We start from the raw sequence: 23,342 nt of genomic DNA, 5'->3' as shown, positions 1-23,342 counted from the left end.
CAGGTATGCTCTCCTTCCTTATACCATGCACCAGCATTCAGCGTACGTGTGGGTTTTTTTTTCAGGAGTTGAGGACAAAAGTTTAACTAAATGCCTGCTGGAAAGCCCTATACGCTGTATTCAACAGACACTGCAGAAAACCTAAAAAATTAAAAAAATGTTGACAGCTGCAGAGATGATACTGGGTTTGACCTTCCTGATTCTAAAAAAGCTGAACTTTTTTTTTTTAATATCTACTTCCTGTTCTGATGCATTTTGAAACTCGAGTGTGAATAAAAATACCGAGTATTTTTTGCTAGATAAAGAACTGTAACTGTAGACAAAAGAAATATTGATGTTCTAGCATGAAGTTTAAGTAGCTAGTTAAATGCGTAAGAAAAATCCGTGTACTTTATTGTATAGCCTCATTAAAGCTATTCAGGTTTTGGCTGCATGCACCCGCAGGTCTAGAAATATGCATTTGTTGGGAAGGGCATGGATGAGCATTTCTAAGCAGCGGCAGGCGGTCCCCGGGGCCACTAACGCTTTCCGCCGCCAGCTGAGAAGGCGGCTCCCGGCTCCGCCACCCTCTCCGCCGCATCCCACGGGCCGGCCTGCCCTGCCCCAAGCCAGAGGTGGGAACCGGCGGCTGCGGGCGGGTTACCTCGGGCCTCGCCCGGGCGACCCGCGGCCGGCCCAGGGGAGGCGGCGGCGGGGCGGGCCGCCCCGCAACCGCCGCCTCTGACGCGATCGGCAGGCGCCGCGGCGCGGCCCGCGGGCCCCGGCCGTGGCTCGGCGCGGCCGGGACCGCAGTGACGGCGGGGGCCGCCCCGAGCTCCGCCCCTGCGCCGCGGCGGGGGCGCCGCGCGGCACCATGCGCTGCCCGCCCGCCGCCTGAGGGAGCCGCCGCCGCCCGCCTCCCGCGCCCGGCCCTGCCCCATGGCTTCCCCGGCGGCGGCGGGGCCCGGCGCCGCGCTGCCCCCGAGCGCGGCGCGCCGCGACTTCTACTGGCTGCGCTCCTTCATCGCCGGAGGTGGGTGCCCCGGGCGCGCCCCTGCCCGGCGGCGTGCGGTGCCCGGTCTCTCCGGGCCTCCCGCCGGCTGCCAGGGGCGGGGGGCCGCGCTCTGCCGGGGGAGAGCAGGGGAGCCGCGCCGGGCCGGGCCCCAGCGAGGCCGCACCGCCCTGCCGGGCGGCCGGGGCCCGGGGGCGGTGCGGCAGGCCGGCGGAGGTCGCTTCCGTGTCAGCATCCCCGGGGAAGCCGCCGTCGTCTCCGGGGGAAGCGGGGCGCGCTCTTTTTTTCCCCCTTCCTTCCCCTCATGTGCCAGCGCAGGTGACTCGCTACGGGCGAGTGACTCGCACGTGTGTCGGAACCGGCGAGGAGCCCCGAGCAGTCGCCAGCTCAGTGTTCCAGGAGCCCGAGGCCTCGCTGGGGTGCTCGGGGGCGGCGGGGTGTCCGCCTCCCGACGCTGCCGCGGCGGCTGTTGTGAGGATGAAGGTGGTGCGAAGCGGGGGCAGCCTAGCAAACGCAGCCCCACGTTATTAACCTCTCAGAGAAAAAGCCTATTTTTTCTTCCTATAGGGTGTCATCCCAGCTGCCTGGCTTGCAAGGGGCTAGGAGGATGTTTGGGTTATTTAAAGTTTTCACGCCAGGCCGCGCTCGCTGTTGGATCTCGCTCTGGAGCAGCGCGGGGTACACGGCGGGCACGGAGCCCGCTCCCCTGGGAGAGCAGCTACGGCTGTTCTCCGCAGCGGGGAGGGAGCAAGCGGGGCGGAAAACTCCCCAGTAACTTTCTCTGAAAGCTTCTGCTGTGACTTCAGCAGCTGGGAGACGGCGGCCTGGGTTTTTGTAATCTGGAAAAGTAGCTTACACATTTCGTGATGGCTTTAAGGGTTTTGTAACATACTTGTAATAGCGGCTGTTTACTTGTCATCGGGGCTTTTTTGAGGTCCTAATTAGTTTCTCCTCACCTATTCAATTTAAAAGTACATTAGAATAATCCCTTATATATCTGCTGACATAAAGAACTTTTGCATGCCGTCACTCTTCTTTTTCCCCTCTTGGAAAGGTGTTGCAGGATGTTGTGCCAAAACAACTACTGCACCACTGGATCGAGTAAAGATTTTGCTGCAAGCTCATAACCACCATTACAAACATCTAGGTAAGATGGCTGCTGCGTGTCTAATTTTTGGTTTTAAATGCAATGCGTATGGTTTGGGTATGTTGATTTATTCAGCGATGTGGCTGATAAAAAAAGGTGCTAATCAGACAGAAGGTTGTATCGGCCTGGTTAGTCTCTTTGCTATGTTTTGTTAGTATTTAAAAAGAAAAACAAGGCGAGTAAGTTGCAGTATTGGTTGATGTATTAGAGATTGAGATGTCAGAATAATCCTTAATAAGGCACGTAAGAGCTAGGCTTGATGTTCCCCTTCCTGAAGCCAGCAGGAGACTGGTAATCACAGGTTCAAAGCTTGGATCGCTTGTGTAAAAACTGTCACCCCTGGTAACTGCTGCAGTCTGCCACAGCGATGGCCCGTTTCCAGGGGCTGTGGGAATCGGTGCCTTTCAGAGCCCGGTAGCCCTCACGGGGGCTGGTGATGACAAGACAGTGACCGCCGAACCCTGCAAGACTCACGTGCGCTTACGCTCGCAGCCTGCAGCGTGGCTGATGTGAATTGAAGCTAGAAGTGGTTCTGTGCTTGGCGTAAGGTGCAGGTGGTCTGTATTTGGCATCTGTGTTGCATCATGGTGAGAGGATAAACTCACAGTTGTCGGCGTGTTCCGAACCATTCTCTGTGGGGTTGTAACAGTGCCCTCTTGTGCATAGTATTTGAGGCATTTTATGTCATATGTTCTTGAAATAGGTTATAACTCATGTTCTGAAATTTATGCATGTTACAGTTGTCAAAAAGAAAAAAATTTGAGTTGGTTAAGTTTACATGTAATGAAACTTTGGAATTTTTAACTTAGAGACCAAAGATAATTTTTTTTTTTTAAAGGCTGGAAAAATTAATCTTGAAACAAAGTTCAAGGGCTATATATGCACTTCACTGTACCAAAAAGGGAAACACAAGTAATGTGGCATTTTGGTAACACAGTCACATAAGTATGCACTCAAATCTGCAGTCTAAGAATTGAAGGCTGAAGTAAGTGGTTTGACTGAGATTAGTCAGACGGAGACTTAGTTTCCATTTGCTTTGTACTGTGCCATAATTGGCATGTAAAATCTTATATGCTTCCCTATTTAGGGTGTTAGATAGGATTCTGATTATTAGAAATGTGTCTGACTTGAATGCATGTCCTTGTTACATGTAGGCAAAAAAGAAAATTATGTGGATGGGATACCTTTCAGTGCAGAGACACTATGGATTCGTTCATCAAAGTCCTCACTAAATGTTTTTACTGCCCTGGCTCTGTGGAGTTTGTGCCACGTGGATCTCAGAGCATGTGTTTTAAGAAATAAGAACAGTAACTCATCATTCCAGGGTAGAGAGAAATTCTAATTATGGCATAAGTATTTTCAGAGGCATTTAATAATCGTGACATCTTAAAAATACGTTTAATATTGTATTCTTAGAACCCCAGAAAGTAATTAATACTTGCTTTATTTAAACTTCAAAGGAAAGTTTGTCAACCACTCTCTTTTTCTGCCTGAAAGTAAGATAAATGTGTAAGCCTTTTTCATGTTCAGCTCCTATATTATTAAGTAGTTGCATATGAATGAAAACTGTTTAACTGTTACAGTTTATTCCTTTACAAAAGAAAAAGTCAATTCGCTAGCAATTGTGCATAACTAAGAATATGTTTATAATAAAACTGTAGGTTTTTCCCAAACTTTGTGTGATCTTGCATTGTTTCCCACTTGTTAAAAGGGAATAGGATTGCTTCTTATTGCAACAACTCTGGGACAGGAAGTGTGAGATGTTTAAGTTGTAAGTAATGAGAGTCTTAAACTTGTTTACTTCATTTCCTCAGTGATGACATTTAATCTGTAATTCAGCATGTAGTAACATTGGATTGTTCTCCTGTGGTTTTAGATTTTTAAGTACTTATTTATTTATTTATTTTGAATTGACTGAATTGCAAGTCGACCAGTTTCCTTCATTCTGTTGCTAGTATTAGCTTCTGGGGGAGGATAGTATCATCTGCAGTAGGATTGCTTGCGGTCCAGGCAAGTCACGGGGCCTGAAATGCATGAATTCAGAAAGAGGTCCACTGAGTCTGGGAGGTGAGAAGGCTGATAAAACTTAACCTTAAACCTCCTGCTTCTGGCAATGTTTGGGCATTGAAAGTGGATTTTCCACTCTCCATAGTTAGATGAGCAACATGATCTGGCCTTAGTTCTATGCATACTTTCTTATTGTCAGTAATACTTGATTCCCCCCCCCCCCCTCCCCCCAGTGTAATTGTTCAATACCTCTTTTTGTATTGCTGGCAGGAGTGTTTTCTACATTGTGTGCTGTCCCCAAAAAGGAAGGTTACCTTGGGCTGTATAAAGGAAACGGGGCAATGATGATTAGAATCTTTCCGTATGGCGCAATTCAGTTTATGGCATTTGACCAATATAAAAAGGTAGTTAAATTTATTTTGTTTTCCTTGTCTTTTTTTCTGCCTACAATGAATACAGATTCTTTAAGTGATCGAAACTAACACTGAAACTTTTCTGTCTTATTAATTAGTTGCATGTCTTTTTCTAAGGTTGCTTAATTTTATCTGAATCTACCCAATAAAAATGCCAGGGCAACAGTGAAACTGTTTGCAGTGTTGCTTACGGAAAAAAAATTCCCACCGATTTTGGGACTTTTGTATTGTTGAGAGTAATACTTTTTTTTTTTTTTTTTAATGAAAGAAAAAAGTAATTAAAAGTCTGCTGCTATTTGTAATGCTAGAAGGTAGCCCTTTGTGACTAATGCAGGAACAAAATGTAAAATGGAACCTCTTTCTTAAATTGTGTTGGGATTCTTAGTACTTGACGGATGGAACAACCTAAACTTGAAAGTCTGTCTGGATATGACTGTTATATTTGACCTGACAAATGACTATGTCAGGCTCTAGATAAAAATGACCTGGAAGAGAAAATGCTCATTTCAGGGTCCCCCAAGATTTGTGGATTCCTTTCTGCTCTCATGCATTTACTCTTTCGTAATAAATACATAATAAATCCCTGCAACATCTTTTGGAGGTCAGGTGTTAGCATGAACATGTTTTTAAACATTGCTTATATGTGGTGAAAAATACCATTTTACGGTTAGCGATGAGGAATGCTGTGTTTGAAAGGTCAGATTTAGTACCCAGTGAAGTAACTTGCATGATCTTTCCTGAAGACAGTGAGATTGAAATTGTGGTTCCCTTCCCTAAAGAGCAAATTTCAGAAGGCTGATGCAAAGAAGTAACTGTAGTGAGTTTCATATGTTCTTTTTTTGTGGTGTAATCATAAAGGCTGTTGAGCTATGCTTGTTTCATGTTGTATTAAATAAAAGACTGCATGCCATGCTTTATAATGAAATGATTTATGAATCTGCAAATTTCAAGAAACCATTTAGCATCATAGCAGATTCTTTTATCTATTAATTGACAACAAACATTCAAGATGTTTTGCAGGAATGTGTAAAAGGGGAAAAAAACCCCAATTCTTAAAGAAGGAAGATAGGAAATTATCTTCTTTATAGCAATAACTGCTTCTTAAATAGTCTCAGTTATTTGATAAAAGCCTGGAAACTAGTTTCTAACTTCCTTCCAGGACATAATGTAACTTTGGAAGTTCTTGCTCTCAAATGCTTGTCCAATTTCTTTCTTCTCTCTCTCTCTCTCTTTTTTTTTTTTTTTTTAAATCCAGTTAAAGTCTTAAAAAATATCTTTATAGGAGTACATTTCACAGGCTGTGCATGGAAGAAAAATTTACTTTTCTCAAACGTGTCACGTTTCAACTTTGCTCAGTGTCCTTTGCTCTCTATCACGCAACAAGGATAGTATTCAGTTTGCCTTGTTTGACACACATTAAAGATAACTAAATAAACAATTAATCTAGTTTCTGAAGTAAACGGTACAAATACTGTCAACTAATCGTTCTGCCTTGTTAGTAGAATCTTAGCAATTTTGTGTTCCTACTGAGAAATTGGTAACAGCAGCAATGTTCAGAAAATTCTTTTAACAGTAATTAAGTGCTCTGGTTTGAATTTGTAGTGTTGTAAACTTCTTGGAAACAGCTATAGAGTTTGCATTAATGTGCTAATAAACTGTGTGATGTACTTCCCTGTATTTTCTGATATACGACTATTGTAAATGTTCCGTATTTTGTAGGTAATAAAGAAGCAACTTGGGATTTCAGGGCATGTGCATCGATTAATGGCTGGATCCATGGCAGGTATAGTTTTGTACTTGAATTTCAGACATCCCTTTTGCTGAAAAGTTAATATTTGTTTAGAGGATGATTTGTTGTGTTTTCAGGTCAAACTGTTGCAAATTTGTATTATGCAAAAATACTAGTAAATGGTTAATGTAACAACTAGTTGCCTAATTGAAAACTGTTTGTCTAAGAGTATTCTTTAAAATATATTTGTTCAAGCACTGAATTTTGTGCTATGTTGTAAAGCACAGTTTTATAGTGTTTATTATGGCTTTTAAAAAATGAAAAATCCAGTGTCATCAAGATGAAGTATAAAGATGCAGGTTTTAGTAGAATCGTCTCATCGGCCTGTCTGCCACTGCTACTACGTTGAGAATAAGCCCATAGAAATAGAGAACTGCAGCTTCTTAAATGGGTGGATTCTTTGTATTTGCCAGAAACATCTATACTTAACATCCGACACAGGATTGTCGTGATACTCTTTAGAGCATATGTGTGAACGTTAAAAAACATCATTTATCAATTAGTGCAATAGCAGCAGAAAAGCCCCACTTGTAAGCTGCCAGTATATAGTATGATTATACATTTCCATTTTCCTCTTGCTAGTCATTCAGCCAAAAGTAGCTAAGAAAAACCAGGGAAAGGTAAGTAATAGCGGACTGATTTTTAATCAAGGTGGTTCTTTGTGTGCTTTTACTTTGTAAAACAGGCTTAACACTGTCTAGTGACAGTCCTTAAGTAGTTATGAAATGAGTATTAATATTTAGCTGCTTTTGCAATAAAAATACTGGGGTTTGTTAAAACTACCTTTAGTTAAACTAGGAGGACTTCATGAAAGTATTTTGGCTTTGCATGCCATCAGACAAAAAGGAAAGACAATGAAATGAAACAATTCAGAGATCTTAAAAACTAGCAAAACCCATTTAGCACAATATGTTCCAGAACCTGGCTGGCTTTCTATCTGAAAGAAGTGGAAAAGAACCATATTTCCCCCCCCCCCCTCTTTTTTTTCTGTCTTCCCCCTGGCTTTAACTGTACTAAAGAACACCCCCCCCCCCCCCAAAAAAAAAAAAAAAAGCTTATTATTAGCTTTTTCAGGAGCCTTGTTAGAGACCTGGAACCTGACTTGTGAGGCACTGTGAAAACACTGAATAATCAGCTTAACTGTCAGTGTTGGACATGCTGGAATTCTTTGCGTAGATAAATTAATGGCATCTGGCATCATTTTAAGCACCTTACTGGTTAAATCTGTTTTGTGTAGTTAGTGTAACAGAAATAAAATTAATATACAGTACCATCTGGAAACCATGATCAAATAAAATGCTTTGTGTGGTGCATTTAAGTACGATATACTCAGTAGTCCAGTGTTGAGAACCCCAAAACTGAGTAGATGAGCTAGACTTAGGTGTGTGGTGAAATGAATATAGCAGTCAGGTATAGTAATAGTATCACATGTGAGTGTCTTACTATTTGTTTACTTGGTGGCATTAACTGCTTTCTGGGATATTCATTGGATAAATAAGAAGGGAGGGTTTATATTGAGTATGCCAAGAAGATATAGGGGAGGAAGGAGGCGCGGAGAAGAGCATAGAGTTTGAAATCTGATACAGAAGTTCACTCGGTGGATAAGGAATTGGCTGCATGGTCGCACTCAAAGAGTTGCGGTCAACGGCTCCATGTCCAAGTGGAGACCAGTGACGAGTGGCATTCCTCAGGGGTCGGTATTGGGACTGCACTGTTCAACATCTTTGTCAGCAACATGGACAGTGCGATGGAGTGCACCCTCAGCAAGTTTGCTGACGACACCAGGCTGTGTGGTGAGGTTGACATGCTGGAGGGAAGGGATGCCATCCAGAGGGACCTTGACAGGCAGGCCTGTGCAAACCTCATGGAGTTCAGCAGGGCCAAGTGCAAGGTCCTGCACCTGGGTCTGGGCAATCCCAAGCACAAATACAGGCTGGGTGGAGAACGGATTGAGAGAAGCCCCGAGGAGAAGGACTTGCAGATGTTGGTTGATAAAGAAGCCCAACGTGACCCAGCAATGTGTGTTTGCAGCCCAGAAAGCCAACCGTATCCTGGGCTGCATGAAAAGAAGCATGACCAGCGGGTCGAGGGAGGTGATTCTGCCCCTTTACTCTGCTCTCATGAGACTCCACCTGGAGCACTGTGTTCAGCTCTGGGGCACCCAACGTAAGGACATGGACCTGTTGGAGTGGGTCCAGAGGGGGGCCACAAAAATGATCAGAGGGCTGGAATGCCTCTCCTATGAGGAAAGGCTGAGAGAGTTGGAGTTGTTCAGCCCGGAGAAGAGAAGGCTCCGGGGAGACCTTAGAGCAGCCTTCCAGTACCTGAAGGGGGCCTACAAGAAAGCTGGAGAGGGACTTTTTATGAGGGCCTGTAGTGATAGGACAAGGGGTAATGGCTTTAAACTGAAAGAGGGTAGATTGAGATTAGAGATAAGGAAGAAATCCTTCACTGTGAGGGTGGTGAGGCACTGGAACAGGTTGCCCAGAGAAGCTGTGGATGCCCCATCCCTGGAAGTGTTTGAGGCCAGGTTGGATGGGGCTTTGAGCAACCTGGTCTAGTGGAAGGTGTTCCTGCCCATGGCGGGGGGTGGAACCAAATGATCTTTAAGGTCCCTTCCAACCCAAACCATTCTATGATTCTAAGTTCTCTAGACTTGCAAACAAAATAAGAAAATACTTTTAAAATCAATTGGTAATTTCTTGCTTTAAGTCCTGTGGCTTAGTCTCTTGGTGGCTCCAATAAGGGATATTATTTTGTTTCTTCCAAGTTTAAGTGACTAAAGAAGACTGAGCTGCATGCACCCCAGTGTTGGTGGAGAGGGGTCTTCACAGTTTCCTGGAATCCAATATTATGCAGTTGAAAATGGATAGCCCTTGTTTCCCTTTCCTTTTTGTCCCCTCTACACCATCTAGCCACACAGCTGTCTGCTTTCACCTCTTTGTATGCTACTGATACTTCAATCTTGCTTATGTCAGTGTTTCCAACATTACTAGCAGTCAACAGACCCGAATCAGCTTCGAAGTGGTGGGGAACATTTGAGTATCTTCTGTAACTGATAAACAGGATCAAAAGCATATCCACAGGGAAAAACAAGGCAATGAGGATGGGGGTAGTGGAGTGAGAGAAAAGAAAAACCTTTTGTAATGCATATATTTAAGGAGGCCAAGTTAAAGTTACTGTGGAAACTTTAACTCTGAATTTCCTGAGCCTTGTGTGATTCAAATTTCAGCTGTAACACCTCATTAACAGATAAATGGTGTATAACTTCTTTTAAGGAAAGACAGAGCTGGGGAGAAGATAGAGAAATCATAGAGGTTAGTGGGGTTTAGGAAACAAAATGATCAAACAACACCTGTATCACAGGATGATTTTGCAAATCTAAATATTGTTTTAGTTTTCTAATTGAAAAATCTGGATTAAAACACAGAAATGTGTATTTCCTCCCCTGCGCTTCATTAACTTCACAACAAAAAAAGCTGAAAAAGACTAGATGTTATCTAGAATAAACTCGAGTTCCATGAAACTGATACAGAAAGCATGTTTTGTTTTTATCTTTTTTACTTTTAGTAAAAGCAATTGGAAAACAGTACTGATTGAGGAGGATCCTGCTGTCTCAATTTTAAATAGCATGTAATTAACAGTTACCTAGTTGAGTCAACATTTTAAAAGAATCTGTGCTGTTTATTTCTTCAGGTGCAGTTCAGAAAGAAACAGAATTATATACTGGAGGTCTAGAAATATTAGGACTTGTAAATCGGGGAGTTCTTTAACCTGTCTGATAAATATTCTTTGTCATCAGCTATTTCTCTGTATGTATAGTTTCTGAAGCTTTGATTTGTTCAGAAGATGCCTCCTTGATAAATTAATCTGCTTTATACTAGTTAAGGAGCATATCTTCTGCAGTTCAAGGCTATGACTTGTGCTTATCGCTTTATGAATTGTATACCTCTGAATCACTTGGTAATACTTAATTTGATCTATGTAGTTATTGATAAAGTACAGAGAGCATGATACAGAAGTCATAAAAACTTGCCTATCAGATATGTTTACAGTACCTGATCTTTATAAATGTATTTCACTTGTTTGGTTTTTTTTTTTTTCTTGCTCCAGATTTTTTTTTTTTTTTTTTAATTTTCAAAGAAAGAAAATTACTAAGAATGGAGGAATAGTAGGGAAATTGGGAGACAGAGGTAAATCTTTGTCCACCTAATCTCATTGTTAACTCCCAAAGCCTGGGAAGCAAATCAAGGACAGTCTAATTCCTGTTGTGCTTCATTGACGCTAAGTCTCAGTAAAGGTCTGTGTAACCCAGTATCTTGTCCCCAAGAGTGGTCAAAGGTGCTTGAGGACAATGTGGTAAGTGAAGAATGGTCTTCCCTTGACTTCCTTGACTTCTGAGTCAGCATTTGCAATGTAGTATTTTGCTTTTTTTGAAGAAGTGGTTTCTTAAAGGAGGGAGGAGCTACATTGCTCTATTATGATTATTTCAGGTCAGATAGTGGGAATTGCAGTATGTATCTCTTAACTGTTGAGATACTTGCAATTCTGTCCTGTTTAACCAACCGTGGGAGAGATTTTTGGCTCAACTCTTGTTACTTGGGTAGACTTTGCTTCCTCAAGACAGGTAATCAGCCTTAAGATGTTGTGGTCTGACTTCTGATAAGTCATAATATTTAGGGAGTAGAGATGAGATTAGTAATTTTGTAGATTTCACCACAGTGACTTTGTGTCCCAAAGCTGGCCACCATTCCTTGCAGGAAGGATAGTGTCTCTTCTGAGCCCCAAAGGAAATCTTGATCCCTTGTATGTACATTTTGCTTATATGAACAGTAAGCAGTAACATGCCTCTCCCAGTTGCTTCAAGAAAGCATATTTTGTGGCTGATGTTAGAAATCATGTTTTCTTCCAGAATTCATGGCTAGAGGATTTTAAGTAAAAAAAAAAAAAAAAAAAAAAAAAAAATCCTATTTAAATCCTTACTACATATGGTTTCTTTCAGTTCCATCTGATTGGGTTTTTTTTCAGTTGTACTACTTTTGGAATGTGTTCACTAGTTAGTGCATTCACCGAGCTCTTGGTTGGTCTGTTTGCTAGCCTTTGTTCAGAGAATATTCCTGGATACATGTCAGTGCATGATTGGAAAGAGAAGGGGGATAAAGTCTGTTTTCTGAAGTGGGATGACTTTCCTGTGAACTCTTAATCTCTGTAAAAGCTTTTTTTCCTTTTTTAAAAAATTTTTTTTTTAAACTGCTTGAATTCATCCACTTTACAGTATTTCTGGACATCTCAGGTAATCCATTAGGAAAAGGCTGTAGTCTGAGGGATTGCATTTAATAATGTAGGTCAGTGGAAACAGTCCTAAAGTTGCTTTGGTGTTTTGCAGCTTCCAACTTTTGAACCCTATGGGTGAGATAACATCAGAAATCAAGTGCAGATGTCTGCTTTTTGTTCAGAGGAATCGTCCAAAATCTCTGAACGAGATGTTTTTGTCTTCTAAAATAAATTACTGGTAGGATACTCCGGAAGGCCACAAACTTTACTCTCAATTGACAGTTGACCTGTGTCAGCTTTTTGGATAGCTCACTTACGGTGTTCATTTTTTTTTTTTTCCCCGCCCCTCCCCATCTAATCCTGATATCTGCTGTCAGATCATTCAGCTTACTAAAGTTGCTTTTTTTTCTTTCCAAACATAAAGGTTATGAAGAGTGTGTGTGCTGGAGTTGTGTTGTGTTTGGGTTTTGTTGTTGGTTTGTTTGTTGTTTTTTTTTCTTTTCCCCCTCCCTGTTGTGGTTTTCTCTTGACCTTGTGGAAAGGAGGGGAAATGATACACCTACAAAAAGAGATATCATTAAGAGACTATTAAAACCTAAGAGGAAGTGGCAATTACCTGCCAGCATAAAAAGTGTGCTTATCTTCTGTAGGGCCCGTTTTTAAGGGTGGTGTTTAGCTAAATCAGAGCAGCTGCTAGAAGACAATCACAAAGGTTTTTGCTTTCTTTTTCTTCTTTTCCCAGCATTTGTTTTTTTTTTTTTAGTGACAGTGGTATACCACCAGAAAATGACCTCTGTTTTTAGTAAACTGTTTTAACTATTCCCTCCAAATCATTTGTCAGCATTTGAGTGGTTTACCTCAAAAACTAGCAGTAGGAAAGAATTTGTTATTCAGGTAACTGTTAGAGGAGTTGTTCTCTGTACTGGAGTTCTGTTTCCAAAATTACAAGTTGGTCAGCATCTAATCAGTTTTGAAGCAGTTCATAACTGGATGAATCCTAAGATTTTATTTTTTTGGCATCTTAAGTTTAGAAATAGCTTTTTTGTCAGAGTGCTGGTGTAACACAAAGTATTAAAATGCAGTAATATAATGCTGTTATGTACTCTTTATCAGTATGATCCTGACTTTATTTTAAATGTCATTAGAATATATTTGGTATTTTCAGATGCAGTAGATAGATACATGTATCTATATCCAGTAATCACATCAAATTCTGACACAACCTTTTTGAAATTAAACATGTAAATTTTGTGGTTTGATTTTTTTTTTTTTTTTTTTAAGATATGGTAGGATTAGGTTTCATGATTGCAATCCAGTAAAGCTGATGCACTTGACTAGCCTGATGCTTATGAGCCTTGGACTTAAATAAGATTGCTCATGTGAATATAGTTAGGCCCATAAATCTTTGGAAAATCAAAGCCTAGGTGTGCAGCTTCAGTGAACACCAAGTATAAACATAAATCCTTTGTGTGTTGCTGAAGGTAGTGTTCCTATTTGCTGATTATAAGTGACTTTAAGTGTTTCTTTAACAAAATAATTTGTATATGCTATTATATTCACTGCCACAAAAGGAAATTATAATTTTCAAAATAATCCTAGAATCAGATAAGGTGTAGGTGAGTTTTGTTTGCTTGTTTTGTTTTTGTTTTTAATAAAGGTATTACAGCAGTGATTTGTACTTACCCTCTTGATATGGTTAGAGTTCGTCTGGCATTCCAAGTAAAAGGGGAACACAAGTACATGGGAATTATCCATGCATTCAAGATGATTTACACAAAGGTATTTTTTTCTTTTAATCTTCAGTCCTGTCAAAGCAAAATATGCTCTTTTTAAAGAATGTTGCACTGCATTGAAAATAGTGGCTTGGTGGAAAATAACATGACTTCATTGCGTGCACATTATATAAAAAAATATTAAAAAAATTATCTGGATGCTTCCTTCTACTTAGGCTGCTAAGATGTAGCCAAGACTTATGTAAGTGGGAGGTCAAAGACAGCAGAGAGAAGTTGCTTTTCAAGAACAAGTAATAGTGATACAAAAAAATTTGGGGAGGAGGGATATGTATAATGCAGAGATGTCTGCTAGATTATGATGTTGGATGTAGATTTTTCTCCTTCATTTTCATGTCTCTTATCTCCTGTGGAGCCAGGCAGTTGTCCCCTCAATTCTTCAGGCACAAGAAATGGAACTTGGTATTAGCTCCTTGGTGCTAGATGATGCTAGTCAGATTGCTGTCATATGTATCAGTATGAACAGTCGTATAACTTGTTAAGGCATTTCTTGTATTTCTTGCCGCAAATGTACTCGTCTCTTTCTTTCAAAGGAAGGTGGTTTTAGTGGGTTCTACAGAGGGCTGATGCCAACTGTTGTAGGAATGGCACCATACGCGGGTAAGTTCAAAACAGAACGTGGCAGTCCTTCAGCAGTTATGTGCACTACTAAATTTATGTAATATATTTGCACACCTAGTTAATTAACTTCTGTTAAAATCAAGCATTCTGGTTTTTACTGAATGGAGAGGGGAGGCCAGTAGAAGCATTTGCAACTCTTCAATCTTAATCTAGAATTGATCAGTGTGTGTTAAAGTATCTTCAGTAGGCAAAGCCTAGCTTTTCTGAAACTTGGAGTTGAGAGGAAGAGAGGTAAAGCAGGGGTTCTTTCTCTTCTGCTTCCCAGTTTTCCCACAAGAAAGCATGTAGGATATTTCTCTTAAATACGTAGATCCATGAAAGAGCAGAGCGCTCTACAGATGGAGGCTTAGAGCCTCTGTATTGGCTCCATCTCCTGGTGACTTTTATGTGAATACTTACACGAGCTAAAGCAACGGGTGACGTGGGATGGAGGAACATCAGAACTGCCCAGCTAAACTACACCCATATTTAAAAGATAAGAGATGTTCTTCAGTTAAAAAGATCTTAGGACTTACTTTTAATAGCAATCCAGTAATTTAAAACCCACAGTCTAGCTTATTGAAATCATTCTTTTAATGTTAATTATAAACACCAATTCATTTGGACAGAAGTTACTGTGGAAGTTCAAAATATTATTTGTCTGTTTCTTTTTGCTTAAGAAAATCTTCTAAAGGAATTGGAAAATAGTTTCATTTTGTTTATGATGATGATGAATCAACAAATAGTTTGCTTTTTTGTGAAAGTACATAAAATTAAATTTCCTTTTAGGTTTTTCATTTTTTACCTTTGGTACCTTAAAGAGCATTGGACTTGCTCAAGCACCAAACTTGCTTGGACGGCCTTCATTAGATAATCCCGATGTCTTAGTTTTGAAAACACATGTAAATCTGCTGTGTGGTGGCATAGCTGGAGCAATAGCTCAGACGATATCGTAAGTTTGGGTATTGTTTTTTGTTTTTTTGTTTTTTTTTGGTTTTTTTTCCCTATATAGTTCTTCATTCTAAAGAAACTTTTATCTGAGAATATGATTTTATGTAAGTCTGGTTATTAGTAAGGTTTTTAAGTCAGGTTAATCAGACACTGGAATTCAGTTATTTCCTATTGTTTCATTTACTAAATATCTATTTGATCTTCATGGTCTTTAAAGATACACGCATTGAGTCAATTAAACAAATTCAGACAAATCTCCTAAAATCAGTTGGAATCTCGTTTGGTAAGCTATGAAATTTTGACCATGAACATAATTTGCAGAATTTTTCCAATATATTTTCAAAACAATGTAACCTGTGAAGCCATACAATTAAAAAAAGAAAAATCTTAGATATTGTATTTGGCATTAATTTTTCTTACTACCTTGCCTGCTTTCTCCATTCTCATGCTGTCCTTGCCATATTTTATTTTGTCCATAAAATAAATTAATTTAATGGACTTACATGGCATCAATTTTTCACTAAATCACTGCATTACAAATGTTATTTTCTATTAATCCTTAAACTGTCAATTTTATTTTCGATTCAGGTGTCTTCTCCCTCCAGCGTTTTACAGACTGTTTTATACTCTCATCTGATCTTCATGTGTCTTCCTTACTCGTGCCAAATGGAATATATTAAGAGATCTGATTTGCTGGTTTTGGTTGTATAGGGGAAGTCTCCCTTTTTGGAGAACTTTCAGCTGTGTTGAGAATCTGAGCCGGATTCCTGACTCACTGAAAAGGGAGCTTGGAGGTTGCACATGGACTTCTTTGTATTCTTTTTAAAACAATATTCATGTAGTCATCACACACCTGATTGATCTGCTGTTCAAATATCTCCTCTGTAGATATCCCCTTGATGTAACTCGTAGGCGAATGCAGTTAGGAGCAGTTCTCCCAGACTCGGAAAAGTGCCTGTAAGTATTTTCTTTTCATCCTTAGTAACTGATTTCTCAGATGTCTGAGCAAAGTTAAATTCTTAAAGTTTAAAAAAAAAAAAAACAAACCCAAACTACTATGTTGTTGATTTCTTCATTCTTTTAATGAATAAGTTTCCACACAGGCAAAAGCTGCCATTATCACTCTGGGGTTAAAAAAAATAACTGAAAACACAATGGCACTTTTGTTACTAATACTCTGTTTGTATTAGTAACATAGGATTTTTTTGTATTTTAACTCAACTTGCGGTGTTTTTCTTTAATATCAGCAGGATCCCTAAGAGAGAGACTGAATGCTTCTACTGAAATGAAATACTTCAGTGTTTTTTAATGGTGCAGAATCTATTCCATAAGATGAGTTTACATAATACTGTTTCATTTGACCTTTCTTGCATTTACAGTAACGTCCCACACCCCACATGTAGCTGGGGTTCCTCCCAGGTTTTTTAGTCATATGCTTCAGTCCAGTAGAAGTACCATAATAACCTTAAAATCATAGTATTAAATCAGCTCTCATCTTGAAAAACTTTCTGAATTTCAAATTTCCTCAACCAAATTCAATTCCAGGACAGTTTTATCTTGGTTACTTTCAATTTTGTAGAATTGTGTATGTCTGAATCCAGCGTGATGTAGTGTGAACCTCCTGCATGGTGAATTGGATCTTACTAACGGTAGTCTGTCTTAGTGACCCTCCATAAACAACATAGATGTTGCTTACTGTGAAAGTTGCTGTTCTGTTTTCCTTAGCAGCCTAAGTTTTGTTTGTTTTGCTGGGCTTTTTTTTTGTTGTTGTTGTTTTTTTTGCTTGGCTATTTTCCACTCCAGATACTTTTAAAACAAAAATGTGTTAATTGTTCTTGGGGTTTTACTTTCTGCATTGGTGAGAACAACCTTTACAGATGTTGGGCTTCCCAGTTTAACAATATTGTTGTGACCGTGTTTGGAGAGAGCTATGCCTTGAAGCAGAGTAGACATATATGTCTTTAGAGGATGAGAGGATAAAAAAAATAGGAAATCTTGAAGCTTTGAGGCATATGGAAGATGTTCTCAAAGAGCAATGTCTTTAATAGCTTGGAAATACCGAGCACCTTACAGATTTTTACTCAAGGGCTTTGCATTTAATGTCCATTGGCTCAGTTTCAATATAAGTGTGTGAGGAAAATCCTTCTCCTTGCATACATACTGCAAATTCTGCTTTTAATAAGGTCAAATATTATATACTTACACAAATCCTAGCATTTCTCTTTTGAGAGAAAACACTAGGCCTGTGTCATGGTGGAGCAAGCTATGCACATGCAGGATGTAGAATACAGAGCTAAACATAAATTTTATGTGCAGAGCTTTAGAAGGACAGGTACGATCCTGTGCTCAAAGAAGAAGAATGGGATGCAAGCCCTAAATAGTGATCTTTCATGCAAGAAGTGTGTGCTACATTGGGCAAATTATGTTTCTGTTACTCTGTGTTACATTTGTAAGAAGAATTGATGCTTCTCAACTCCTTCCTGCCAGATAGGCAACAGAATATGCATAGCTATTCTGGTGTAAAATGTCTTATTGTGTCTTTTAGGGCAGGTATTTTCAGACTGAAACTTCTTTAGATGGGCTTGCACTGTCCTCTGTCCAATTCGCAGCCCTTGTGCCCAAATTTCTTGCAGAAGCTCAGACTTGTCTTCTGAATCCTAAAAAGACTATAATGCTTTGCTATATGGAGTCCCCTGGGTTTTTTCTCCATAGATCTCTTAAGAACCAAGTAAACCAAGTGTCTTGTATTTGAAGAAAGTGATTTTGACTATTGATTATACGTATCCAATAATGATTTGAGTTCTTGTTTTTCCAGTACAATGGTGCAGACACTGAAATATGTGTATCAACAACATGGAATACGAAGAGGATTATACCGTGGTTTATCTCTAAATTATATTCGTTGTATTCCTTCCCAGGCTGTGGCTTTTACCACATATGAACTTATGAAACAATTCTTGCACCTCAACTAATTTTTTTTTTTTAAGACTTTCCTGTAAAACTACATTATCAGTCCTCAAATTATATTGGTGAGTAAATTACTTGAAGTTTAAAAAAAAGCTATCTGTTACTGTGGAACTGTTGTTGTCTGACATTTTTATTTGCCAAAATGTGGTTGATTTCCTGGAGTCAAACCAGGAGACAGATCAAAATAAACATTAGTTAGCTATAAACATTTTTTTTGCACTTGATCTTCTAGGCTTCATTAGATTAATGTTAAGAATTACACAGTTTTAAAATTACACCCACATTTTATATGGGTTTCAAGCTGTTAGTTATTTAGCTTTATCACCATTCCAGGAGTTACACACATGGTTGTATTGCTTTTTAAGCTAGTAGTTAGACATCTGTTCTTCTTTAAAAATTAAATTGAATAAACTGATTCGAACAAAATGCAATGATTTTCATATTCACATACTTGTGAGCTCTGTAGAAGCTGGACTCAGCAAACCACAAATCTTTTTGTTCTTTTTTTGTACACGTTTTCTGTATGCAAGAACAATGCATGTATCTTCAGATTGGTACATATGAAAGTCTCTTCAACTGTTTTAATACATAATGACAAGATGTATTTAACAGTACTAGAAATCTTGCAATTTGGAAACCAGTTTCTTGGCATATGTTCTATTCTAAAAATTGCTATATCTACACATAAAAAACCAGGGGGAACTCTTAGAGTGACAAGTGCTAGAAAAGATCTCCTTAAGGCAGTTAGTATGGGCCTAATCTTACAAGACATTTCTGTACCTATTCTGTGGAGCTGAATGTTCTCAATTCAGTTTATCGAAGGCTGAGTATTTTATGTATTTTCCAGTACTAGCTTGTGTAAACAGGTTTGTCCCTACCTTAAAACACAGTGACAAACAAGACTGCATGCTGCTGCATTTACTTATTTAAGCATATGGACCATATTCAACCTCTGCGCAAGAAAAGAAAATGAAGATTGTATTGGAGTCTGTAGATGTGTACATGTACTGTTTCTAAAGTATAGTATGCAATAGACTATTCCATGTTTTCCTCCTCCTACAATTCCTTTTGTAGAGGGAATTATTTTCCAGATTTGTTTATACATGATTTGCATTGGTACTCCGGATTTTACTCACTTGATTCAGGAAACTGTAAAGCATTTACTTTAAGTAAGTTATTTATTTATTGTAAATATTTTAGCACTGTCTTTTAAGAATTGGTAATGGTTATGTTAAGTGGTGGATGGTAAGATCGATTTCCTTAATTTTGACAAATTAGACAAACTGGATTTTGATTTATATATTCAATACCAACTTTTGTGGCTCTTTTTTTTTTTTTTTTTTTTTCCCCCCTCAGTTTCTTAAAAGTATGTATTTCTTTGATATTTAACAATGTAGCTATGGACAGAGAATGAGATGTATTTGAATTTATTTTATTAAAAGTTTTGAACTAATGTCTTTGTGTGATTTGTATGTGTTGCAGCCAGAACGAATGCATGTTTCTGGAATTATCTGTATGTTTGCCCTTGTGGGTAAATCTGCACAACATAGTCATTCTTAATTAAGAGACAACAAATAAGATTTTTTCATATGATCCTTAGTTTCACTTAAAGGAAAACTAACCAATATCACAGTGAATCTTTAAAAGTCCTTGTGGGAGAGCTAAATCCACTGTATTAAAAAAAAAAAAAAAAAAAAAAAAAAAAAAAAAAAGAAAAGAAATGTGCCATTTTTCTTTCCTGTATTGTTTTACTGTGTGAGCAAATAAGCATCTTCTCAGGTGCCAGTTCTTTATGTTAATACTGTTAAGGATGTTTAAATTCAGAGTTTTACATCTTAATTTTACTAAAAGTGATACATTCGAGGAACTCAAATAGGTTTGAGCTGTGTCATGAAAAGTTAAGCAGTTCTTATGCAGAATAAAGCAGAATCCAGCATATTCACTTTTGAGAGGAAAAGAGCAGTAAAAAGTGCCCCCTAAATAATTGAGTAGGATATTGAATGTGAAAAATAGACCTACTGGATGAAACTGTGATGTATTTTCAGGAATAGTTTTTAAAAATAAAATTTAAAAGTGTATGAATAATTTTAAATTTGGAAGCATTTTAATACTTTTGAGCAAGGTCTATGAAAGAAAAATACTTTTGTCCAGGGGATAGATGGGAGGAGACTGGAGTTTCTAAATTTTTTTTTTTTTAGTAGCTATTTCTAACTCTTTCTGAAAAGCTTATTCAAGTATTTCTTATTCAGTTAGAACACAGAATTTATTTAGAATATCTGACTACCACAATGGAAACATGGGACTCTAATTGTAAATCCTCTTTCTTTCTCCAGTGACAGTCCTATGAAAACTGGGTTGGTTTCATTTTGAACTACTGAGGGATTTATTCCTTTGTCTTTTCTTGTCTGCCTCTTCAGTATTTTCAGTGTACTGAACAAGCAACATCTAATTTTAGATAGTAAAAAGTACAAGATTAGGCTCCAGCTAAGCTCATTTCTATGCCTTAATCACATATTCTCTAATTATTTTTTCTGTTTACTTTTTCAGCAAATGGAGGGGACCTAAATATCTGTTTTTGACTTTATTTCCTAAAAATTCATATAATAATAATCTCATAACTAATAGTTCTACCCAGTGAAGTAATTATTTTTGTGAAGAACTGCTTATGTACCCTTGGATAATATTTTTAAATTCTGCTAAACCCACCTATTTCCAGTACTCTTTGCCGTGAAAGTAGAAAAGGAAGCCTCACCATTTTAGGACTCCTTCAGGTGAGGCAGTCTCATACAGGCTTATCCATGATAAGTCTTGAAAATCTGTCTCGGGGGGGTTTGTTTCCAGTGATTAAACATTGTGTCTTTAAAATAAACTCCATACTTCATCTCCACATTCTTACAATTGAAAATTTTGCCTGCTCTAACTAAGGCATATATGTATGACCAATATTTCAGTTTGCAGTCATTACACCGAAAAGTTTCATGCATTTGAACCATTTTTTCTGCATGAATTCCAATGCCTCTATTTATTTCGTTACTAATATTCTCCAGGTGTCTTTTTTTGCTCATTTAAATGAGCTGAGACCTCAAAGTGGACAAATTCTATTGACACTCTTCAAATTACTCCCCTCCTTCCCTGAAAAAGGAGCATGCACGGCACTTGTTATAAGCCTTCTTTTATGTTTGCAACTCAAAGCAACTATATTTGTTCAATTCAAATAGGTATAAAAGAAAAGATCTCTGCGCTTGGTCCTTAGCTGTGTTTTTACTCTGTGCAATTAGTGTGAGTGAGTCTGTTCAGCTCAGAGATCTCCGCTTCACTGAAGTGAGTGACAGACTGCCCCCTGAGCATCCTCAGGGTGGATCCCAGGATGCTTCAGGCTGGTCGAGTTAGGTTTCCTGTATTCTTGCTCTCCTTTCCACTCCTGTTGGCAGGATCTGACCTGTTCTCTTACCACAGTGCTAGCATGGCTGTGTAGTAAATCAGTTCAGGAAGCTGACGGCTTTCCTTGCAGCTAATTTATACTGTTTTATTCTGCTGTTTAACTGCACCTTTGGGTGCTGTTTGACATTTTGCCTCATCCGGGGTAGATAGACTAGATACCACGGTGCTTCTACTGATCTGATGAAAGGTTAACCCACCAAAAGAAATGAATGGGCTTTATTGGTCTCACCTTACTGAACCAGCTCACACTGTGGCTGCACACTTGCTAGATCTGATGCAAGGTAAATTTATCTCAGATTTAGCTTTAGGAATAAACTTGCTACCTGGGGTGGCAGCAGGCAAGTATATGTTACTGAGTCAGTTGCTGGGGAAGACACAGCTATAGGTTCCCCTCATAGATTTCCCTGATTAAATCCGTGGCCTAAAAAATGAGGGCATATAAAGCATGTTAACTGTAATTATAAACAGCTAACTCCCTGTTTGTCACAGGATTGGAAGGAACAAATTTCATTACCTTGTGATAACAAATTTTTGACAATAAATTCCTGAATTTACACAGTTCAAACTTGATGGAGAATGCTGATGTATCTTAAAATTGTAAGAACATTTTTCTCAACCACTGATAACAGAAAGAATTGAAAGAGCCATAGTCTGAACATTTTAGTGCAACTTTTGGTACTAAAGTAAGGTTTGGTATTTTTCTGGATTTCACAGACTGTGTAGAGATTCCCCAGACTGCTTGGATTTTAGCTAACTTAAAAAAAATATTTAAAGCATATTTTGTACTTTTATAACCATATTCTGTTAAGATATTTCTTTTTTAGTGTATGAGAGATGTATAGGCAAAATGAAAGAGAGTACCGAACACAAGGTTATCAAGTGTACAAAGTACAGGTATTTATGTAATCTCTTTTCATACCATACCGAATTATGTTACTGTGCATTTAATACTATCAACACATAACTATTAAATTACAAGTAAGCTTATATTAGAGGTTCTGCAATGGAAAGCAACATAAATGTAGTTCACTGCATGTATTTCAGGACTATGCCAAAGAAAAGTAAAGGGGCTAATTTAAGAATGTTCTCACCTTTTAAAATTCAAGCTTTGATCCTTCCGTCGGGATGTCTAACCATTGGCCAAAACTGTTGTTATTGCAGGACTAGAGCCTCATACTGTTTCCCAATGTTTGGCTACATTAAAGAGATAGAAGACCGAACTCTTAATACATCATTTTCCTGACATTTAAACTACAGAACAGTCATACTGATGTATTAAGAATAGATTTAATACCTGTGTCCTTCAATCTTTGCTAGAAGCGATGGTCTCAGATCCAGTTCTGCATTGCAGAAGTAGTGGCCAAAAAAAAGAGCGAAGAAAGGAAATCTGTGTATCTGAAACTTCTGTATCACCCCAGAAAGCCTCTGTCAGTGAACAGTGCCGAATGTAACAAGCAGCTCTTATCAGAGAAAAACTTTGACTCTCAGGCTGAGATTCACCCACAAGCAGTTGGGAGCAAAAGGCACTTCTAATTTTACCTCATACTACTGCACTGGTGTCAGAAGAAGGGCCACGGTTGTAACAGCAGTTGACGCTGTGGAAATAAACGACAGGTCAGACGTAACCGCCACCGCTGGGCTGCCTCACGGCGCGGGCCCCGCCCACGCGGCAGCACCTGCAGCAGCCGCGCGCCACTTCGCGCCTTCAACCCCCGCTGCCCGCGCGCGGGAAGCGCGCGCCCCACCCCGCCCGGGCGGAGAACCGCCCTCCCGGCGCCTCCCATTGGCTGCGCTGGCTCTCTCCCCGCCAGTGGCCGAGCTGGGAGGGGCGAGGGGGCGGGGCTTCTCCGGAGGCGGGCGGGCGGGGGCGGGATGCGGCTGTACTGCGCCTGCGCCCTGGCGGGGTGGCGGGGTCTTGTGGGGCGCCGGGCTGAGGGGGTCCGCGCTTACCGGTCTGTTCGCCTCGGAGCCG

General features: G+C 39.5%; 1 protein-coding gene across 5 annotated transcripts; it reads left to right on the top strand.

The window, feature by feature from the left end:
* Positions 1-918: 918 nt before the first annotated feature.
* SLC25A16 (solute carrier family 25 member 16) lies at positions 919-19,271 on the top strand (the record flags this gene model as incomplete). 5 transcript variants are annotated; one of them, XM_082311369.1, is made up of 9 exons in its annotated part: positions 919-1,012; positions 2,046-2,138; positions 4,416-4,549; positions 6,278-6,341; positions 13,279-13,400; positions 13,945-14,011; positions 14,801-14,963; positions 15,851-15,919; positions 17,778-19,271. In XM_082311369.1, 9 exons carry the CDS (start codon positions 919-921, stop codon positions 17,932-17,934), a joined length of 963 nt encoding a protein of 320 aa, XP_082167495.1. In that variant the 3' UTR covers positions 17,935-19,271. The 5 variants fall into 5 exon arrangements, with proteins under 5 accessions (XP_082167495.1, XP_082167496.1, XP_082167498.1 ...); XM_082311370.1 differs by lacking the exon at positions 17,778-19,271 and adding an exon at positions 16,213-16,269; XM_082311372.1 differs by lacking the exons at positions 2,046-2,138; positions 4,416-4,549 and having other exon boundaries at positions 944-1,012.
* Between the last annotated feature and the right edge of the window lie 4,071 nt (positions 19,272-23,342).

This window comes from Platalea leucorodia, assembly GCF_965183815.1.
Source record: "Platalea leucorodia genome assembly, chromosome: 4".
Taxonomy (NCBI): Eukaryota; Metazoa; Chordata; class Aves; order Pelecaniformes; family Threskiornithidae; genus Platalea; species Platalea leucorodia.
This window is presented reverse-complemented; position numbering and strand designations above follow the sequence as displayed.